The sequence below is a fragment of the Anolis sagrei genome, chromosome 2, assembly GCF_037176765.1.
Source record: "Anolis sagrei isolate rAnoSag1 chromosome 2, rAnoSag1.mat, whole genome shotgun sequence".
In the NCBI taxonomy this organism is placed as follows: Eukaryota; Metazoa; Chordata; class Lepidosauria; order Squamata; family Dactyloidae; genus Anolis; species Anolis sagrei.
This window is the reverse complement of record NC_090022.1, coordinates 113781694-113802067: the sequence shown is the minus strand read 5'-3', so window position 1 is coordinate 113802067 and position 20374 is coordinate 113781694. Positions and strand designations below refer to the sequence as shown.

Below are 20374 nucleotides of genomic sequence, written 5' to 3'. Positions count from 1 at the left end.
AATATAGACAAAGAAATTTGTAGCAGGGGGTTGGAAATGGAGGTGCTTTGGATACACTGTGACTGTCTGAATTGTAGCTTTCCATTTCGTCTGTCCTTCTGTCCTTGGGAAACTACAATTCCCATGGAGATAGAACTAGGTCTCCTTTTTATTAGGGGTGGGGTCGGGGATCCTTGATAACATACCAAGGGACTTATGTAGACCGTATTCAAAACGCATTACAATTATTAAAAATTCAGAAACTCAAAATGAATTGCATCACTCACAACAAGAAACGCACAAAATAGTCAAATCGAAGAAAGGGTTTCAACGTAGCCTGTTGTGCTTATTATGGATTTGCAGTCAGAAGACAGAGCTTCTAGATCCAATGTCATCATTTTGATATTTATTTATTTATTTATTTGTTTGTTTACAGTATTTATATTCTGTCCTTCTCACCCTGCAAGGGACTCAGGGTGGATTACAATGCACATATACATGGCAAACATTCAATGTCATTGGACATACAACATATATAGACTGACACGGAGTCAATTTAACATTCCAGCTTTCCGGCTTCATGAGGGTATGCACCATTCCGGCCACAGGGGGAGCTGCCGCTTCACCGTCCACTTGATGGAGTACTTCCTCATTCTTACCCATGGCTGCTGGAAGGTTTTACAGTGTCGTAAATTAGTGAAATTACCCTCCTCGCATAAAGCGGTAGGTGATAGTATGATAGCTGGGTACGGAAGCGCCGAGTGTTATGCACATTAGGCAATGGCAGTAGTGAATGAAGGAAGGGGAGAGCGGCACACTTCGTAGTTGCATTTTGTGGAGGGGTAGAGAGGATTAGGGTTAGGATAAGGTTTAGGATAAAGGGTAGGGGTAGGATTAGGGTAAGGTTTAGGGTTAGGGTTTGGGTTTGGATTTTACCATTAAAGAACTCTTACATCCTTCTATAATATCTCTGTTGCGTTCTGCTTTGCGCAAACAGAACTCCTGAAGGAGCGAAGTGGAAGCAGCGTAACGCTCAGAGCTTCCGGACCCAGCTTTGATTCTATTACCAAGCGATTCCTAACTTTCCTGGAGCCGCTGGTGGCGCAGTGGGTTAAACTCCTGTGCCGGCAGGACTGAAGACCAACAGGTTACAGGTTCGAATCTGGGGAGAGTGCGGATGAACTCCCTCTGTCAGCTCTAGCTCCCCATGTGGGGACATGAGAGAAGCCTCCCACAAGAATTTTAAAACATCAAAACATCTCGGCATCTCCTGGGCAACGTCCTTGCAGACGGCCAATTCTCTCACACCAGAAGCGACTTGCAGTTTCTCAAGTTGCTCCTGACACGACAAGAAAAGGACTGAAGACCAACAGGTTGCAGGTTCGAATCCGGGGAGAGTGTGGATGAGCTCCCTCTGTCAGCTCCAGCTCCACATACGGGGACATGAGAGAAGCCTCCCACAAGGATGGTAACACATCAAAACACCCAGGCGTCCTCTGGGCAACGTCCTTGCAGACGGCCAATTCTCTCACACCAGAAGCGACTTGCAGTTTCTCAAGTCGCTCCTGACACAACCCCCCCCCCCAAAAAAAACCCTAAATTTTCTACTTGACAAATGCAACTGCCTTTCAGGCTGCATAGGTCGACAGCAAACTAGACTATTAATGGTCGAGAGCTCACTCCGACCAGGGCTGGCTTCGAACTCATGAACTCTTGGTCAGTAGTGATTTAATGCAGCTGCGCCACAGCCCGGTCCTTATAGATCCTTCTAGCTTGAGAAACAGCACTGGACAGAATATACACTTGGCACAGTTTCTCTTCCTTGCATCAACCATTGAAGACGAAATCGTGACCTGGTCCAAAAACACTACAGTTCCCAAGAAGCAGCGCGGCAGCCGCCACCCTCTCCTGCAACATCCTATCGGAAATGCGGAGGTTGCAGAGCAGCCCTGACCTGCTGAGAATGGGATCCCTCCGTGACAGCGGAGGATGATGCAATGGCAAACAAAACCTGCTCCAATAGCAAACTGCCCACCCGCCACCTTATCCTCCTATTGGGCGGAATGGGGGCAAGGACACGCCCCCTTTAATCGGATTGGCTGAGCTGCGCCTCCTGAGCAGGTTTACCAGGCATAGCCGAGCTCGCCGTTCCCCGCCCCCCAGCAGCAGCCACGTGGGCGCCATCCATCCTCAGGTGGGTGTCTGGGTCGGAGAGTGGGGCGAGGGGCAGTGACCTGGGGGGTGCACGGGGGGCAAGACCGGGGTGAGACCGCGGGAAGGAGGAGAGATGCGGACGAGAGGGGACAGGATACGGTGTGGGGCGGGGAGAAGGAAAGAAGAGACACGGGCAGCAGGGGAAGAAGGGAGTGGGAAGAGGAGGGGGGTGGTTGGCCTCCGTGTATGTGTACATATACATATACATGCACATATATACTCACACATAGCCACACATATGTAAAGCTTGTTTCCAAAAGGTTCTCCCCCCCCCCCCTAATGTATTAAAATGAGTTGTAGATGACAACACATGGAATGTGGGATAAAGGGTGCTCAGCCTTAACAGATATGTTTTCTAAGGGATAGCTCACACCTTCTATTACTCTTAGTATATATTGCATGCATCATATACAGTACATTAGAGCTGGGATGAATTATGGCCCAGCATTACATTGAGCCCTCGATGGCACAGTGCACTGGCAGGACTGCGGCAGTTTGAATCCGGGGTGGGGTAGGGTGAGCTCCCATCTGTCAGCTCCAGCTTCCCATGCAAGGACATGAGAGAAGCCTCCCACAGGATGGTAAAACATCTGGGTGTTCCCTGAGCAAGGTCCTTGCAGATGGCCAATTCTCTCACACCAGAAGCAACTTGTAGTTTCTCAAGTCACTTCTGTCACCAAAAAATAGTAACAGAGTCTTTTTAGGCATGGGAAGTTCAGAGGCGTTTTTGCCAGGGAGTTGGCAATGAGAGGTTGAGGTGAACAATACAGTCAGCATCTTGAGTAGTTTCAAAACTGAGGTGCTCACTACAGCTATGCAGCTTTGTTGGTGGTTTCCATAAATCCAAGCAGGGTCTGAAGGTGAATGGTGTGTGCTCAGTACAACATAGGCTGCCTGTCTATAATGATGTCACTTGTTATTTTTTTTCTTTTATTCCCAGGAATAAAAGTCACTTCTTATCAGCTGCTGACACCATGAGTGTGGGCTTCATTGGCGCTGGGCAGCTGGCCTTCTCTCTGGCCCGAGGTTTCACTGCAGCAGGTAGGCGAGTGCCCGGTTGTACCACTATCACACAGTAGACTAATCTGCATAGAGAAATAGTACTGCCCCTGTTTACCTGGGCTTAGAGCTACTGTTGTATCTGACTTCCCTCTGAAGAGAACAGTCTCAGAGTCTATGGCTGGGTCTATACTGCATTTTATGGCATTATAGATGCAGCCTACATGACATTGGTACATCACAAAACCATCCCAAATTATACCATTGTTAATGTCCATTCTTAGGACCCCCCAGTGGCACAGTGGGTTAAACTGTTGAGCTACTCAACTTGCTGACCAAAAGGTTGGTGGTTCAAATCCGGGGAGTGGAGTTAGCTCCCACTGTTAGGCCCAGCTCCTGCCATCCTAGCAGTTCCAAAATATGCAAATGTTAGTAGATCAATAGGTACTGCTTCTGCAGGAAGGTAACGGCACTCCATGCGGTCATGCTGGCCACATGACCTTGGAGGTGTCTACAGACAGTGCTGGCTCTTCGGCCTAGAAATGGAGAAGAGCACCACCCCCAGAGTTGGACATGACTGGACTTAATGTCAAGGGGAAACCTTTATCTTTACTCAATGTCAATTCTGCACTTAACTACCTGTAACTTGATCCCTCCATGTAAGCCTACAAAAAATATTTGAAATTATAATAAATGCCCCATCATGGTAGCTTCTGCAAATGTACATCTCTCTGCACTGCTCAGAAGACATGTCATGTTTCTTGGGTACAGCCTATCTATGTGTATGCATATTCAGAACTGGAGCCACCAGTGGCACAGTGGGTTAAACTCCTGTGCTGGCAGGACTGGAGATCGACAGGTCAGAGGCTTGAATCCAGGGAGAGTGTGGATGAGCTCCCTCTGTCAGCTCCAGCTCCTCGTGCAGGGACATGAGAGAAGTTTCCCACAAGGATGGTAAAACATCAAAACATCCAGGCGTCCCCTGGGCAACGTCTTTGAAGACGGCCAATTCTCTCACACCAGAAGCGACTTACCATTTCTCAAGTCACTCCTGACACGACCAAACCCCCCCCACCCCATATTCAGAACTGTCCGAGGGAGACAGTTTTCATTACTGTAATGCCAAAGAGCCTACTAACCGGATGTTAAGCTTATGTTTGCTTGCTTGTGCATGCGTATACTATGGTAACCCTTGTTCAAATTTCGCTTAGTACATCATTCCTAATAACTAGTTACCCTCTCCTGAATAACCTGTTCTGCAACAGAATATACCCATTGTTGCAAAAAATGCTAATTGCTGAGAAACAAAGGCAGGTCAAACTGTCTGTTCCTCTTGTATTTTAAAGTCCTCCTTGCATTCATTACCACTGCCTGAAATCACAATCTAGGACCCAGTTCTAAGAGCGACATTTTCAAATACTTTTAGTGGTTAATATAGAGAGGAACATTTCAGCTGCTCCATCATACAAAAGTTTTTAGGAGTAAAAATGGAAAGTCACACTAAATAAATACAGGAAAAACCCATTCAGTAAATATTTAAAAAGACAACGTAGCTCTTCCTGTAGTTTTTGGAAGTGGAGGGTTCTCAAGGATGTACCTCCAAGGATGTATCTGTGAAAATATTTGGGACCCCTGAATGTTTATGCTGCACTCAATCATTCTTCAGCTAGAGAACTCTGGGCCCTCTTCCACACAGCTGAATGAAATCCCACGTTATCTGCTTTGAACTGGAATATGTGGCAAGGTGGACTCAGATACCCCAGTTCAAAGCAGATATTGTGGGATTTTCTGCCTTGATATTCTGGGTTATATGGCTGTGTGGAAGGGCCCTGTGAAAGAAAATGAGAACCAGACTTCTAGGTAAGTGGAGGAATTGGGCTGAAGTGGGAAGTCATATCCAATAACTGGGCAGACCTGCTCAATTGCAGAGGGAAGAGGATGTGATCAACTACTTTTTTTCTCTTTTCAGGGATCTTGGCAGCTCATAAGATTACGGCAAGTGCACCAGATACAGATTTGCCAACAGTATCTGGGCTGAGGGTAGGTTCCAGGACCTGAAAAATCTAAAAGGTCTCTTTTGCACTCATAAAAACCCCATGCAAATTTGAACATGTTTCTTAAGTATTGTGCAATTCTTCTCAACTCGAGTTGAACTCCTGAAATAGATTTGTAGGATTGAAAAGTGAGAACTCATTTACATACAAATCCATGTAACTTTAAACTGATTGTCCCTGTGAGGAGGTCCGTTATTAAACTGCTGCCACCAATTGTAACGATGACCGTTTTAATGCCACCGAATGTGAAGGTGCGAGTGGTAAAGCACCCACTGCCACCTTATCTATGAGGGAAGCCGGGCAACGATCAATATCAGCCTAGGAACTATTTTATAAAGGGACTGTTTCTGGCTGACTTTATTATTGCAGGCTGTTCAACTTAGAAGAAACTGTATCAGGCAAGGCTTGAGGAAAAAGTAACAAGTTTATTTTAACAGGAGTATAACAATGTATAACTGTTCTTCAAAAGAGGCATAAATCTTGATGGTTACATTGGAAAGGTTTCATGAGTAAACTCGGGCAAACACTTCATAAGGTTTCACAGCTGGCACAACAGGCTTAAACCCAGCCAAACCTTGATTCTTAATTGAGAATCAACAACCCCCTGTACTGGGTCCTTCTCTGCAACCACTTTGGTCACCAATTGATCCCCTGAATCTCTAAGAGATTCAGTTTTTCCCTATAGCACACTGGCTACAGACACATTCCCTGAATCTCCACCAAAAGATTCAGTGTTTTCTCAGTCGCTCTCCGGCCACTGACTGACTTTTTAAAACACAGCTGCCTCTGAAGAGGTGGTTGGCTCCGCCCCTGTTGCTATGGCAACTTAGCTAACATCAAGCCACTCCCACAAAACATAACCTCCCATACTTACCATCCCTAAACCATTGTCCAAACTACACATAACCAAAGGAATAAAATTTACACATCGTCACAGTCCCATTTAAGCTTTAGTGAAACTTGAGAAGTGCATGCTAGGAGGGGCATTTCTCCCCCTGTGGCGTTTAAAGTAATGCTCTATGTGTATTTATTCTTTTGTGGTGTTTCAAATACATACATTCCCTCATAAACACCCATTTGAGTCTCTGGGAGAGAAAAAACATACTTGTCATGTGGGGACATGTTGGGCAGAACTACAACCAGCCATGCAGTTTGCTCTCCATCTCTGCTTTCCTCTGTCAGCATCCATGTCTCATGTAAAGGTTAAAGTCCTGAAGCCTTGAAGGCTATTGACATATTGTGTACCAAGTTCATGTTTCTGAGGTTTCCAGTAAGCATGATCATATCCAGCTCCTTCCTGACTTCGCACGCCTGATCGATTTGCCCTTGGTGTTGAAAAAACGGAGTGGGATGCTTCACCAGCTGCTATCCATCTTATTTCCAGAAAATAGGTGTGAATTTTACCCTAAGCAACAAAGAGACAGTTAAAAACAGCGACGTCCTGTTCCTGGCAGTGAAACCTCCCATAATTCCATTCATCCTGGATGAGATTGGCTCTGACATAGAGGACCGGCACATTGTGGTTTCATGTGCTGCTGGCGTCACTATCAGCTCTATTGAGAAGGTGAGAGCATCATACAGCATTCATTCGTAGCAGTTGGTTTCAAGGAAATGCTCACTGTGGGTCAAGGGCCAGTGGACCCTTCTGAAGGTTGGACTGGAAATAAACAGCAACAGTTCTGCGTGTTTGCATGATGTACTCCATTTAGAAAGAAGGGCAGGGGACTTCACTGTGCACAGAACTTGAAAAAGTTTAGAAAAATTACTTTTTAGACCACTGCTTCTTAAACTGTGGGTTTAAGAATGTGTTCCCCTTCATGTTGGGGGCATGAAGAATTTGGCCACAGTAAAAGGTTTCTGAATGCTACCCATTTGGACAGCAACATCTGTTAGCAACATCATGCAGTGTTTACAGTGGACTCTGCAGAAGATGCTTCAGCTATACTCCACAAAAAGGAAAGTCAGTCTGTTTAGCAAGCCTTGCAAATGTTTATTTATTATCAATAAAAGTTGGTTTTAATGCATATTTTACATATCTATATGCTTGGGGTCACATAAACATTTCTCAGGCAGAAAGGGGTAATGAGTGGAAAAGGTTTAAGAGGCCTTTCATAGATTACAGCTTCCAGAACATCCCCCAGAAAAATAAGTAATCATCCTTTAGGCTGGTCATCCTAAAACTGAATTACTGCTCATAGCTAGAATGATAATAATCTTCATTCACTTTCAGGAATGAAATTCTTAAATTCTTGTGCCTGTTAAGAGAAACTTGAAAGTGTCCTAACAGCATTCGCGCCGTGGTAATCAAATCAGGACCTTAATCAAAACAATTGCCTATATTTTCTTGTATATGATTATTCTGAAGTATAATTTAACCACTTCGAAAAATTTGAGTACTTAAGGTTAGGTTATTTAGATGAATCACTATTATTATGTTTATTTATTCCTACTTTTCCTTTCTACAAAAAAACCTCAGATTGGCTTATAGTAAAACCAATGCAATACAATATAAAATCTAAAAATATACAAACATTAAAATAGAATTAAATATTTGCAGTATTAAAACAAAGAGTTAAAACTCTTGAAACTGATTGCAAACCTATTCATAGTTAAAACCACATCACCCCCTGACAGACAGCTTATCAGAACTTAGACATATTACCTGAAAATGAAATGGAAAACTGTTCAATATTGTAGAAGAAGTGCAAATATTGACCTGCTCTGACCAGGGATTGTCTGTGTCAGAGGAAACGTTACGCAAAGTATTTGAATGTAAAATTAGCATCCCTGAAGTAGACCTTACCCATTTATTTACTTACCTCATTTATATCCTGCCCTCCTCACCCCGAAGGGGACTCAGGGTGGCACACAACAAAGGCACAATTTGATGCCTTAAATACATATAAAAATACAATATTATTTAAAATCACATAATTAAAAATACTAATTAAACAATTACTTTAAATCAAACAATCCAAAAACATATACAGTATATGCTGCATTGGTTCTTAGGCTGCCTACAAATTATGAGCAATGAGAGACTTATAGCCAAGGAGGTCTGTTGCTCAATGCTTGGTCCTGACTGGCTTGCCCATATACTTAGTCCTTGGCATCCATTGGGGTTTGTTTCCAGGAATTCCCATAGATATCAAAATTCATAGATGTTCAAGTCCCATTATATACAATGACATAGGAAAGTGAGATCCCTTACATAAAATGGTAAAATTAAGTGTTGCTTTTTGGAATTTCAAAATTATTTTCAAGTGGATGGTTGAATCTATGCATGCAGAACCCATGAACGTGGAGAACCAACTGTACTTCGTATGCCCACCCTGTGTTTTAATTGGTACTCTGGGTAGTGGTTTTTCAAGTAATGTAAGAATAAGTAAAAACACTAATCTTGTTGGAGCCTTAACTATTAGTGTTTGTAGCTGTTGACTTACAGTATCTTCCACTACTGTTGGAAGTTGCTCAAGCACTGACCAGTGCCACCCTGTGGACACTTTCCTAAATTCATGAATCTATATGCAATCTTGCTTATTTTCAGCCTTTGTCTTTCTGGTTTCAAACCTCATTGTGAGGTATTTATTTATTAAAATAAGCCCTATATCACAAGATTTCAGGGTGGCATACAAGTAAAATCAATATAAGCATGTTTAATAGAAGTCGACTAAAATGTGTTATTGATCTTAACAAGTTAAAACAGGCATAAACAGTTTAAATCCATGTGAATAATCATTTTAAAGGCTTTAAGAAGGTTTTTATGTGGCATCTACATCAAGCGTTGTCACCAATCATGCCTCCAAGCAGAGAATAGTAGTTGCCCTCTGGACTGTTCTTGGTCTGTGGCTCTCAATAAGTTCAGCAGCAAGGCTTGTGATCCAGGAGGATCACAAGTTCTCCTCTACTTCACCAGAAAGTATATATATAATAGGAATGGGGAATGCTCCTTCCCAATTATCTACAGACATTAAATTGAAGTGATGGAACGGGGATGGTCAGAAGATCACTTGGGAACTAGTCACACCTCACAGGGTTTTTCCCCCAGTAAATCAGTGAGGATTTCTGGATTTCAGTTGTCTATTGGTAGCAACAACTATGAGCCATTTTCATATACTAAAATTAGATTGCTGAAAAAAGAATTGGAGGGAAAACAGGATTGGATTTGTGTTAGTGCTACTTGCTACATAAGAGTTGATGTTAGATGTAACCTGCAAGATAAATGTGTTCCTTTGTTTCTCCTCTCTCACTTCTCAAGAAACTCTCTGCCTTCTGCCCCACCCCAAAAGTGATCAGGTGCATGACCAATACACCAGTGATCGTCCGTGAAGGGGCCACAGTCTATGCCACAGGGACACATGCTGAGGTGGAAGATGGAAAGCTCCTGGAACAACTGATGGCGAGTGTGGGCTTCTGCACTGAGGTGGAGGAAGACTTGATAGATGCTGTTACTGGACTCAGTGGAAGTGGGCCTGCTTATGTATGTGCCAATAAGGAGTTTCTTTATTCTTTTATTGCTTGCATTGTCAAAAGTAACATACATCAAATATAGAAAAGGGGTTAGAAGTATATACAGGTCTGGCTTCCCTTATCCACAATGCTTAAGACCAGAAATGTTCTGGATTTTGGACTTTTTCAGATTTTGAAATACCCCTATTTACATATACAGTTATTGTCAGTCTCTCTTTTCACCACCTGCTTCTGTCTTTGAGAAGGAAACTGCAGTGTTCCTGCTAAATTGTAGATCTAAAGTCTCCTTCCAGAATCTCCTGTCACATGTAACATAAGTAGCAAACAAACAAGGTGCCAGGCTGGAGAGGGACTAAGGATCGAAGAGATGCACAAGCAGGAGCCACTGCCTGGGAGATAGAAGTAACTCGTGGCAAAAAGTTTTAGGTTTTGAAGGTTTTCAGGTTTCCCAATAAGGGAGGTTCAGCCTGCAGAGTTTTTACACAAGTCAGATGGGACAGCAGGAATTCTGCAAAAGCTTAATAGTGACATGCATCAATTTTGTAATTATTATTTTAATTATTATTTACTGTGTTTTTAACCTGCCCTTCTCACCCCAAAGGGGACTCAGAGCAGCCTTACAATGGACAACAATTTAATGCCACATAAAACAAACCTATAATAAAATAAACATATACATTAAAAATATAAAATTAAAAAGCATATAAACATTAAAACCAGTTGTTAAAAAAACTGACACAATCAGAAAATCATTGTTAAGGAGTTGTTCGAGACATGATTGCACATATTCCATCTTCACTTATTGCATTAGAGTTGGCCATTGGGAAGCTGTGAGTGCCTGCTGGATAGATGTTAATTTAATGGACTTCAGTAGATTTAGATGGAACTGATCTCCAAGGTGTGGTTGATTTGCTCTTCTGCTCAGTGTGGAACAGCTTGTGTGCACAGTTGACCCTTGGGGATGGGGAAACCTTTCTTTCCTTTGAGTGCCCATCCTGAATTGGTTGGAGAGAAGAGTGGGCAACTGGGAAAAATTGTTCTTTGCAGTATGTGTCAAGCATTATTCTTTCCCCCTCTGGCTTTATTTTCCTGTGATCTTTTGGACTTCTAGGCATTCACAGCCCTGGATGCCTTGGCAGATGGAGGGGTGAAGATGGGCCTTCCTCGCAGACTGGCTGTACGGTTGGGAGCTCAGGCATTGCTGGTCAGTGTGTGTCATTTAATTTGTTTCAAAACATTTGAAATGCCATGTGATGTGGCTGTAAAGAATTAAGAGCTTAGGCAGGCAAAGATGCAGAGTCCGATCTTAAAAATCACAAGACGTTTATTTACATTAATAAAAAAATAATAACTACATTTCTTAATAGTAAATAACTGGGTTTGAGCTACTCTAACACCCATCTCTTCTAAGGTTTAGAGAGAGGGAAAATGCACCAAGCACTCAGTCTCTCTGATACACATGCATAGAGATCTTATTATACATGTTGCACTCCAGAGCAGGATCCCCTCTGACTTTAAAACCACATGGTTGAGTTAAAATAGCAAGCAGTTTATTGAAGGTAATAAAAGCCAAAGCAAGAAAAATCAATCCACAGTAAAAAGGTAAATCCAATTGATTAGGAAGAAAAAAGGAACAATTAGTCCAAAGAGAAATAGTCCAAAGAAGTCCATGAAACTAGATGCTTGATTTCAAAGGCAAATAACAGCAAAGGCACTTAAAACAAGAATCAAACAAAGACAAGGGTCCAGGAATTTGGCATGAAGAATTTAGCGTGAATCCAACGTGGTTCATCTGAAGCTAGATTCTGTACTTGGCACTTATATCCCTGCCCTATTTCCCAAACAGCTAAGAATGGATTTTTCCTTAACTTTGGTTTCACTTCTAACTTCTGCTATAATCTGGCTGAGTGCCGTAATTGCTGGTTTGTTTGTCTTTGCTGGCTAATAACATTTCTTCTGTTCAAGACTTCATTAAAATCTGCACCTGGAGATAACGGACCAGGGGACTGTGGCGCAGAGCCTTTCCCAGGCTCAAGACCTTGAGAATCCTCTTGCAGCAAAACAGGCCTCACTGACCCATCATGTGAACTGTATTCCAGCCCCACATCTCTACAACCAGGCCCAGGAAACAGACCATCATCCCCATTCCCTTCAGGAACATCTTCATGAACACCCATTGCAATCAGAGGAATCAACTTGAACATGAACAACATTGTCATTCCCATCATCCAAAGCAACCTGATAATTAGACACAATCGCTGGCGTACAACAATACATAGCACACTAAGACCCGTCGCAAACTCTGTTCCTGCGAGAGAAAACCTTGCTAGCATGTCCCTGACGTCACGAGACTCCGCCTCTCTCCCCGCCCCTTTCTCTGCCCCTTTCTCCATGCGAGCGTGGTTTTTCCTTTGCTAGGGCAGCATTGCCCGCATTTTCTCTCAGTTGGCTGAATTCAACTGAGAGAAAATGCGGGCAATGCTGCCCTAGCAAAGGAAAAACCACGCTCGCAAAGAGAAAGGGGCGGAGAAAGGGGCGGGGAGAGAGGCGCAGGCTCATGACGTCAGGGACTTGCTAGCAAGGTTTTCTCCAGCAGGAACCTAGTTTGCGACGGGCCTAAGATGTAAAAGTCAGAAAGGCTTGCAGTAGAAAAGTATCCATTCTACATAACCAGTCAGAATGAGAGTAGATACAGAGGAGAAAAGAAGTAGATACATTCCAACTGTCATTCAGGAGACGGGGAAGGGAATCCCTAAGCTAACTAAACTGTTCCTCATTAAGGACTGGAAACTTGAGTAGTGTGTGGTTGAATCCCAACAAAAACCACAGACCTGTTCTCAGGATGTAGTGGCAGATAGTGTCATGGCACTCAACAACAGCATGTCGCAGAATGGTTTGTACACAGCAGGTCTGTGACCACGTGTGATCTAGCGTTGTTGGGTTTAACGACGACCATAATTTTGAAGAATGGATGAGCATACACAATTTTTCAAGATATGCAACAGCAATGGGATATGAAAAATACTACTGTACTGTATTGCAGACATTCATAAGTGAAGGAAATGCTAGATTTCAGTTGAAGGTCAGAGAAACTATTTTTTTTTTCAGTTCAAGCTCATGGACCCAAAGGGTCTGTGAAGCACTGATTAAGAGCCCTGTTCTAAAGAGTATTTTACTCCTATGATAATGTTGCAGGGAGCTGCCAAGATGCTGTTGGAATCAGAGCAGCACCCAGGACAACTGAAGGACAACGTCTGTTCCCCGGGGGGTGCTACCATCTATGCCGTGCACTTCCTGGAGAGCGGGGGTTTCCGCTCACTCCTCATCAATGCCGTGGAGGCATCCTGCATCAGGACAAGGTGCATATCGGGAGGTGAGGAGCAGTCCTTTCTTAGCTGTGTCCTCTGAGCTTCTCATGAATCTTCTCCTTCCTAACAGGGAGCTGCAGTGCTTGGCTGATCAGGAGAAGGTTTCCCCTGCTGCTATTAAGAAGACCTTGATGGATAAAGTAAAGCTAGAGTCTTCCTCTGCCAACAAGGTCAACCTATTCAACAAGAACCCTGGCAGTAAGAAGTATTAAGGAGACCCTGTTGTGGCCTGGCCACACTTTTCTTTCTTTTCAACGGAATCTTTAGCTCATGCCATTTGGGGGCAGTGGGAGGGAGGAATATCCTGGACTCAAGGCCGTCAGAGAAAGGAACTTCCATTTTTCTGGTTAGATTCTTTGAGATTAGCAGTTTGCGGGGGGATGGAAGTGGAGCAGAATCATCAGCCCATTCTTTTGAGTGGGCAGAAACTCTCAACTTCACCACTGTCTCTTCCATAGCTGTTGCAGGATTAATATTAACTACATTTTATTCTGATTTTCTTCCACTGAGGTCCTATGTTACGTCTCCTTACAACAGCTTTGTGAGGTAGTTTAGCCCTGCAATACAATGGCTGGTTCCAGTGAACTTTCTTATTAGCCTACTACACACTGCTGTCAGCCTGTGCCTATTTCCTGTGATGTTTTTATGTGATCAGAGGCTGGAGTCCCAAACCTTATTCTCATCACAGAGTGGCTACATCCAGTCTGCAGGACATTCTGGATTGGGGGTGGGCAGAGCTTGGAACTGTTTTTATTAACACAAAGATATATTAAATTGGAAACAGATTTGGCAGTTTTAATAGTGGGGTTGCACAGGTTGAGTATCCCTTGTCAGAAATGTGTGGACCAGAACTGTTTTGGATTTTGGAATACAGTAGAGTCTCGCTTATCAACATAAACGGGCCAGCAGAACGTTGGATAAGTGTAAATGTTGGATAATAAGGAGGGATTAAGGAAGCCTATTAAACATCAAATTACATCATGATTTTACAAATTAAGCACCAAAACACCATGTTTTACAACAAATCGACAGAAAAAGTCTTTCAATACATCGTAACGTTATGTAGTAATTACTGTATTTACGAATGTAGATGTACCGGGCAGGAGACAGACTGCGTTGGATAATATCGAATGTTGGATGAGCAAAGGTTGGATAAGCGAGACTCTACTGTATTTGCATTTGAGTACACACATATGTAACATGATACCGTTTAGATGGCACCCAGGTCTAAACATTTATTTTTCAGATATCTTATATACATAGCCTGAATGTAAATTTTATACACTATGTTTTTAATAATTTGGTACACATTGAACCATGAGAAAGTAAAAATGCCGCTACCTCAGTCAACCCATTTTTGGAGTATTTCAGAATTCTGGACAAGGGATGCTCTGCTTGTAATTACTTACATCTACCTGTAATTACTTACATCTACCTGTAATTACTTACATCTTCGGCATCAGAAAAAATATATAAAATTGCTTTTAAATTTGAAGAACCTGTCAAAATCTCTAAAGCTTGCCAATCCCTAAAAATCTTTTACAAGGTAATTAATTAAAATAAGTCAATTTTTATTCAAGATATTAACATTGTTATTCAACAACTTAATGACTTTTTAAAACCCCTCAATGAATTGATTCCAAGCTCTGTATAGGGCTGCATTCATTTTTTTATTCTTATTACATAGCATATTGCTCCCATTCCCCGTGTATTGCTATTTCTGCTTTGCCCAGCTGTATCAGAAATCACAGATATCCTGGATTGAACAGCACTTTGCATGCTGCCCACTATTGTAAAAAAAAAAAAAAAATCTCAATGTTTTTCTCCTTTCTCTCATCTTCAGTTACTTGACATCTAAAATAGGTACTCAAATACATTTATCTTATGCTGTACACCAGTGGTTCCTAACCTGTAGTCCGTGGACCACTAGTGGTCCTCAAGAACTAAAATATGGTCCGCAACAACTAAAATTTGGTCCACGGCCTCACCATTACTACACTGTTGCAACGAGAGCAACTGGTCTTTTGAAACCCTCTTATAGTGCCAAGGCTTATTAAATATGATTTTCTGTGGGCGAGCAGATGGCGTATGTTGCGTATCAGAAACTAGAGTTGATGTGGTCTATCCAATGCTATTTTCTGAGTCAACACCCCAGATAACCAAACTGAATCCAAACTTGACCAAAAACTGATTCATATTCCTTTTGGTACTAATGTTGGAGAGTGGTCCCTGGTCAAAAAAAGCTTGGGAACTACTGCTTTAAACCAAAGGGGGAGGAGAAGGCCTTTCATATTAGCAATAGCTCAGCTCAGGAGTATAGGAAGGTTTTACATCTGCCTCCACTAGGTCACATTATTTGCCAATCTAGCTTAGCATTGTCTGTTTTGATTGGCAGTCACATTCTCAGCTCTCAGGGGGCAGAAATTCATCCTCTGTCTCCTGCTTACCAGTTCTTTCACTACAACATGTCAGTGGCATCATCACTTATTGTCACATCTTAACAGTGTAGGTTTAGAGATGGCTTTGAAATGTACCCAAAATGTGTTCAGATCACATAATTAATGTGAGAGTTTCCTCTTATGATCAGTTCTGATTTGTATTTAGGGTAGAGCAATTTAATAGGTCACCCTTTGTTGACAAGAGAAGAAGTATCAGCAATAACCTCTTACGATGTGTATAAGTGTCATCAAGTCACCTGTCGACTTGGTGATCGCACAGATTTAATAGGATTTTCTTAGCTGGTTTGCCTGTTCTTTCTTCTGAACTATAGCCTACAGCACCCCACGTATATTAGTAGTCTCCCCTCCAAGTACTAACCAGAGCTAGGCCTGCTTAGCTTCCAAGACCAGATAGGATCTGGTGCCTAGGGTATTTAGACCCTGCAACTGTTATGACACAAACATGAAATAAATATATAGTTGCAATCACAACAGACTCTGCTATGGAATTTCATTTGCAACATCTCTCTACTACCATTTTTACAAGAAGTCCTGAGACCTTAAGCTTGTTGAAGGATTTACAATGACCAAAGACATCAAGAGTTCCAGGTAGGCAGAAAATCTGAGGTGCTTAATAGGGCAAGATACTGGAAAAAAGACAGTTCCTTACCTCCAAAGGACTTGCTTCTCAAAGTCATTGTTTAAACCTATCCAGTCTCTCAGTGCTTCTTAAAGAGATCTAGTGTATCTGGAAGATTATGGGAGCTGTCATCCAAAAGAGTAACTTTTCTAAACTCTGCTTTTTGATGAGAACAAAACCATTTTTCCTGTGCTGAAGGAAGCAGAACTAAGGAGTGCAGAGATTGCTGTTGATGCCACAGATATAGTGGCAACATCCCAGTAGGGTTACCATATGGAGAGAGGAATACAACATCAGCCTTGTTAAGGATTGTGTAGAAGGGGAAAATTCAGCAGCTCTGCCCCTTATTTCACTTGGCAACTCTACATCCCACGTAGGATTGTTTGTCATTAAACAAATCCTGTTACATACTTTTTTCATGTCAAGAGTGACTTGAGAAACTGCAAGTCACTTGTGGTGTGAGAGAATTGGCCGTTTGCCTGGATGTTTTGCCATCCTGTGGGAGGCTTCTCTCATGTCTCCACACGAGAAGCTGGAGCTGACAGATGGGAGCTCACCCCAGATTTGAAGTGCTTTCTTTTTGATCAGCAGTCCTTCCAGCACAAGAGTTTTAACCCATTGTGCCACTGGGGGCTCAGTTACACACACATTGACTGTTAACATTTTCTTAGATGAACTGCAAATCCACCCCCTGCCTTTTGTATGTAATGTGGCATTTTCTCATTTATCCTTTTTATATGGCTCTCTATATGTTTTTGGACTGTAGCCTCCATAATCCCTTGTCAGTGATCATGGCTGATGGGAGTTGTATGCCAGAAACATTTTGTCCCAGTTCAGTATATGAGTGAGGTTTGCGTTCATTTCCCCTCCCTGCTCTTCTTTCTTAGATGAAAGAATTTCAGAGGCATCTACTTTTGCTTTTAGACAAGCCGCAGTTCCCCACTGCATTCATCTGTGGTTTTCCATTATAACTGAACTGGAGCACTCTTTCCACTTTGCATTCACCTGCTTCTTACTGCTCCACATAGCTTTGCAAAAGCTTTTTTTTTGGGGGGGGGGGGATGTTGTACACAGATAAAAAGTAAGCACATATAACTGCATACCCATCGGAAAACATTTGTTATTCAGTACCCTTGCTTGTTACTATTTACTACTTATTTGCTTCTTTGCTTCTCCCATGTTGCTATATACCAGTGAATGGAACAAGGGAACAGGCTGAAGGTGGAGAAGAAATAAAACATCCCATGGCACTATTCACAGATTGTCCAGGATACTTTTGAATTAAAACCATACTGAGTATCCTCCATGTAACTAAGGTTATCTCAGGCCTATGTGAACTGAAATGCATTGTTGTATTTATTGCTTGAAAAGACCATTTAAAGCACTTAACAATTGGTTTCTTGTTTAGACTGGATGGATTTCCCAATTCTTTCTTCAAAAATGTTCATATGGGTGCCCTATGTTCATTGCTAAAGACATGTCTCCCTCCCCCCCCCCCCCCCCAAAAAAATCTTCTCTGGACAATAAACTCTACTTTTTAACTTGAGATTTGGTGTGTAGGTTGTGTTTTATCACCACCGGAAGAATTATAACCTCTCCTCAGCTGTGTCCGACTAGTCCTTTCCCTGGGAACTTTACTCAGGACAGATTGGGATTAGTTTAAGTGTTCTTTTTTGGGGGGGGGGAAAGATGGGGTGTCTTTTAAAAAACAGATGAATGGTGTTTGGAAATAATAAATATATGGAGTAATATTTCTCTTAGGATTGTCAACTTATAACAATTTGTATGGAGAGGTCAACAGGGCTAATACTCTTAATTTTATATACAGAACTGAAATACATTGGTGTTTTTCTCTGAATGTATAATCCTTAGCTTTGCTGTACTCAGCTGGGGGGGTGGTGCCTTTTCACTTAATTGTATATTGTTAAAAATATGTATTTATCTTTGAGAAAATGTTGAGGTCTGAAAAGAGTGCAATTTGTTAACTATTACGTCTTGTAATACAGTAGAGTCTCGCTTATCCGACCTTCACTTATCCGACATTCCATCTTATCTGACACTCTTATCCAACTTCCCCCTTTTCCTTTAGCATTTCACCTTCAATTAAAGGAGTGCTTCCCATTCCCAATAAGTGAAAAAGGCGAGGAGGAGGAGGGAGGAAAAGGAGAAAAGAGGCAGGACCAGAAGCGGAAGCATCCTCCCTCCTTTCCATGCTCCTCTTCTGCATCTGGCCACTTCCTGCTGGACTGCTTTAGCCCTGAGACGTTGCCTTGCCTTAACCCTTTGAGTCCCTGTTGTTACTATTCTAAGTGTCTAGCGGCGCGTCGTACGGGTAACGGTAGGAGACTATGCATTATTCAACATTTTCGTTTATCCGATGTTCTGCTGGCCCGTTTATGTCAGATAAGTGAGACTCTACTGTATATACAAAATAATTGTGTGGAAAAGTAAGACTTCCTGTGTCTCCAATTCATAAGACATGATTCAGGGCTACAATCTAACAAAGAATTCAGCTCACGAAAGCTGCATCTCTGTAACATCACTTTTGTCCTTCTTCAGTGGTCATTTACAAACATTGGAATCATTATGTGTAATTAGTTTGTTTTAGTGCAACCAGTTGTACTGACAATGAAAGGACAGTAAGATAGCTTCATGGAATTTGAATGCACTATATTTGATTTATTCTAATTTCTGGTCTGGCTGCATCCACATTGAATACTCTTTGGATCTGGTTTTCATTAGACCTTCTAATTTCACTGCTCACATTTTATGTTCATATATCACAGGCTAAAAAACTGGTGCTCTCCTTGTAGAAGGTTTTTACAAGACCTGCACTCAAATACTGTTTCTTGGCAGGTAGCAATCCGAAAAGCTTGCTGTATAAAACTTGATAAAATTGTTAAGAAAGGTACAGATCTTCAGTGTTGTCATGGCTTGTGAGGAAAAATGAATGCGGTTGTGACAGAATGAGAACAGGGTGTGTTTTAGGAGCGGCTCTTACATTTCTGGTGTATGTAATTATTGCAGTGCATTGGTAAGATGAACACTCTGCACTGGAATTTCCCCATACTTGGCTTATAATATAGATAGGTGTCTAATGCATTCAGGACAAAAACTAGAAATACAAATAAACTTTTAAAGGGACTGTGGATTAATCTAGCAAAATAATAGGAATGAATATTGGTGTAAAAAAGTATGAAGGCGTGGAACATTAATGATATGTCTATATAATTAGATAATATGCTATCTGTGCCATTTTTGTCCTTTCTTGGGACCTTATTTTCATAGGTATCCTTATCTCTTTTTTCTGCTGCTCACAAATAAATCCACACCTTGTTCCTGTGCTACCAAGGGCCCTTCCACACAGCCATATAACCCAGTATATCAAGGCAGAAAATCCCACAATATCTGCTTTGAACTGTGGTATTTGAGTCCACACTGCCATATATTCCAGTTCAAAGCAGATAATGTGGGATTTTATTCAGCTGTATGGAAGGGGCTCCACTTTGATGGGCAAAAGGAATTAGCTACCATCTATATTTTAGCTTTTATCAACATTTTAAGCAAGTTAGGACAAACCTGCCCTAACTTAGGGGGGTCTGCACAATGGAAGCAGTTTGTTTTCGTGCCATAAATTACTCAGTAAAATATCTTAGCAAGATTAAAAAAAAAAACATCCTCATCATACTGCTTCTCATTTTAATATGTTCCTAAACTTTCCTTTGATGCAACTTTGCTACTCCATTCCTGCTCCTGGTGTGTGACACACTTCTTAGATGAGACTTGCAGGATGTATTTCATTAATCAGTTACAGAAGAAAAACTCATACCAAACTACTAAAACTGTCCAGGGAAAAGTGTGTAAAATAATAAAATCTGAAACAGATGGCAGCACTGAATCATTATTAGCAATAGCACTAGAGAAGATCAAGGTTTGTAAGATATAAGTATGGCATGGACGCAGACATAAAAAGACATAATAATAATAATAATAATAATAATAATATAATAACACTTTATTTGTATCCCACTACCATCTCCCCAGGGGACTCGGTGCGGCTTACATGAGGCCGAGCCCAAATACAACAATACAAGCAATAAAATAACAATACAAGTAATTAATAAAAAAAACACATAGACAATAAAAATACAACATTATTAATAAGACAACACACAATTAAAAACAGTGGGAAGACCAAATGTAAAATTAAAA

At 41.7% G+C, this 20374-nt stretch overlaps 1 protein-coding gene across 1 annotated transcript; it reads left to right on the top strand.

The window, feature by feature from the left end:
• Positions 1 to 2068: 2068 nt before the first annotated feature.
• PYCR1 (pyrroline-5-carboxylate reductase 1) lies at positions 2069 to 17708 on the top strand. The gene is made up of 8 exons (XM_060764858.2): positions 2069 to 2173; positions 3134 to 3234; positions 5162 to 5232; positions 6631 to 6810; positions 9505 to 9726; positions 10828 to 10920; positions 12912 to 13075; positions 13155 to 17708. Exons 2-8 carry the CDS (start codon positions 3168 to 3170, stop codon positions 13294 to 13296), a joined length of 939 nt encoding a protein of 312 aa, XP_060620841.1. The 5' UTR covers positions 2069 to 2173; positions 3134 to 3167; the 3' UTR covers positions 13297 to 17708.
• The last annotated feature ends 2666 nt before the right edge of the window (positions 17709 to 20374 follow it).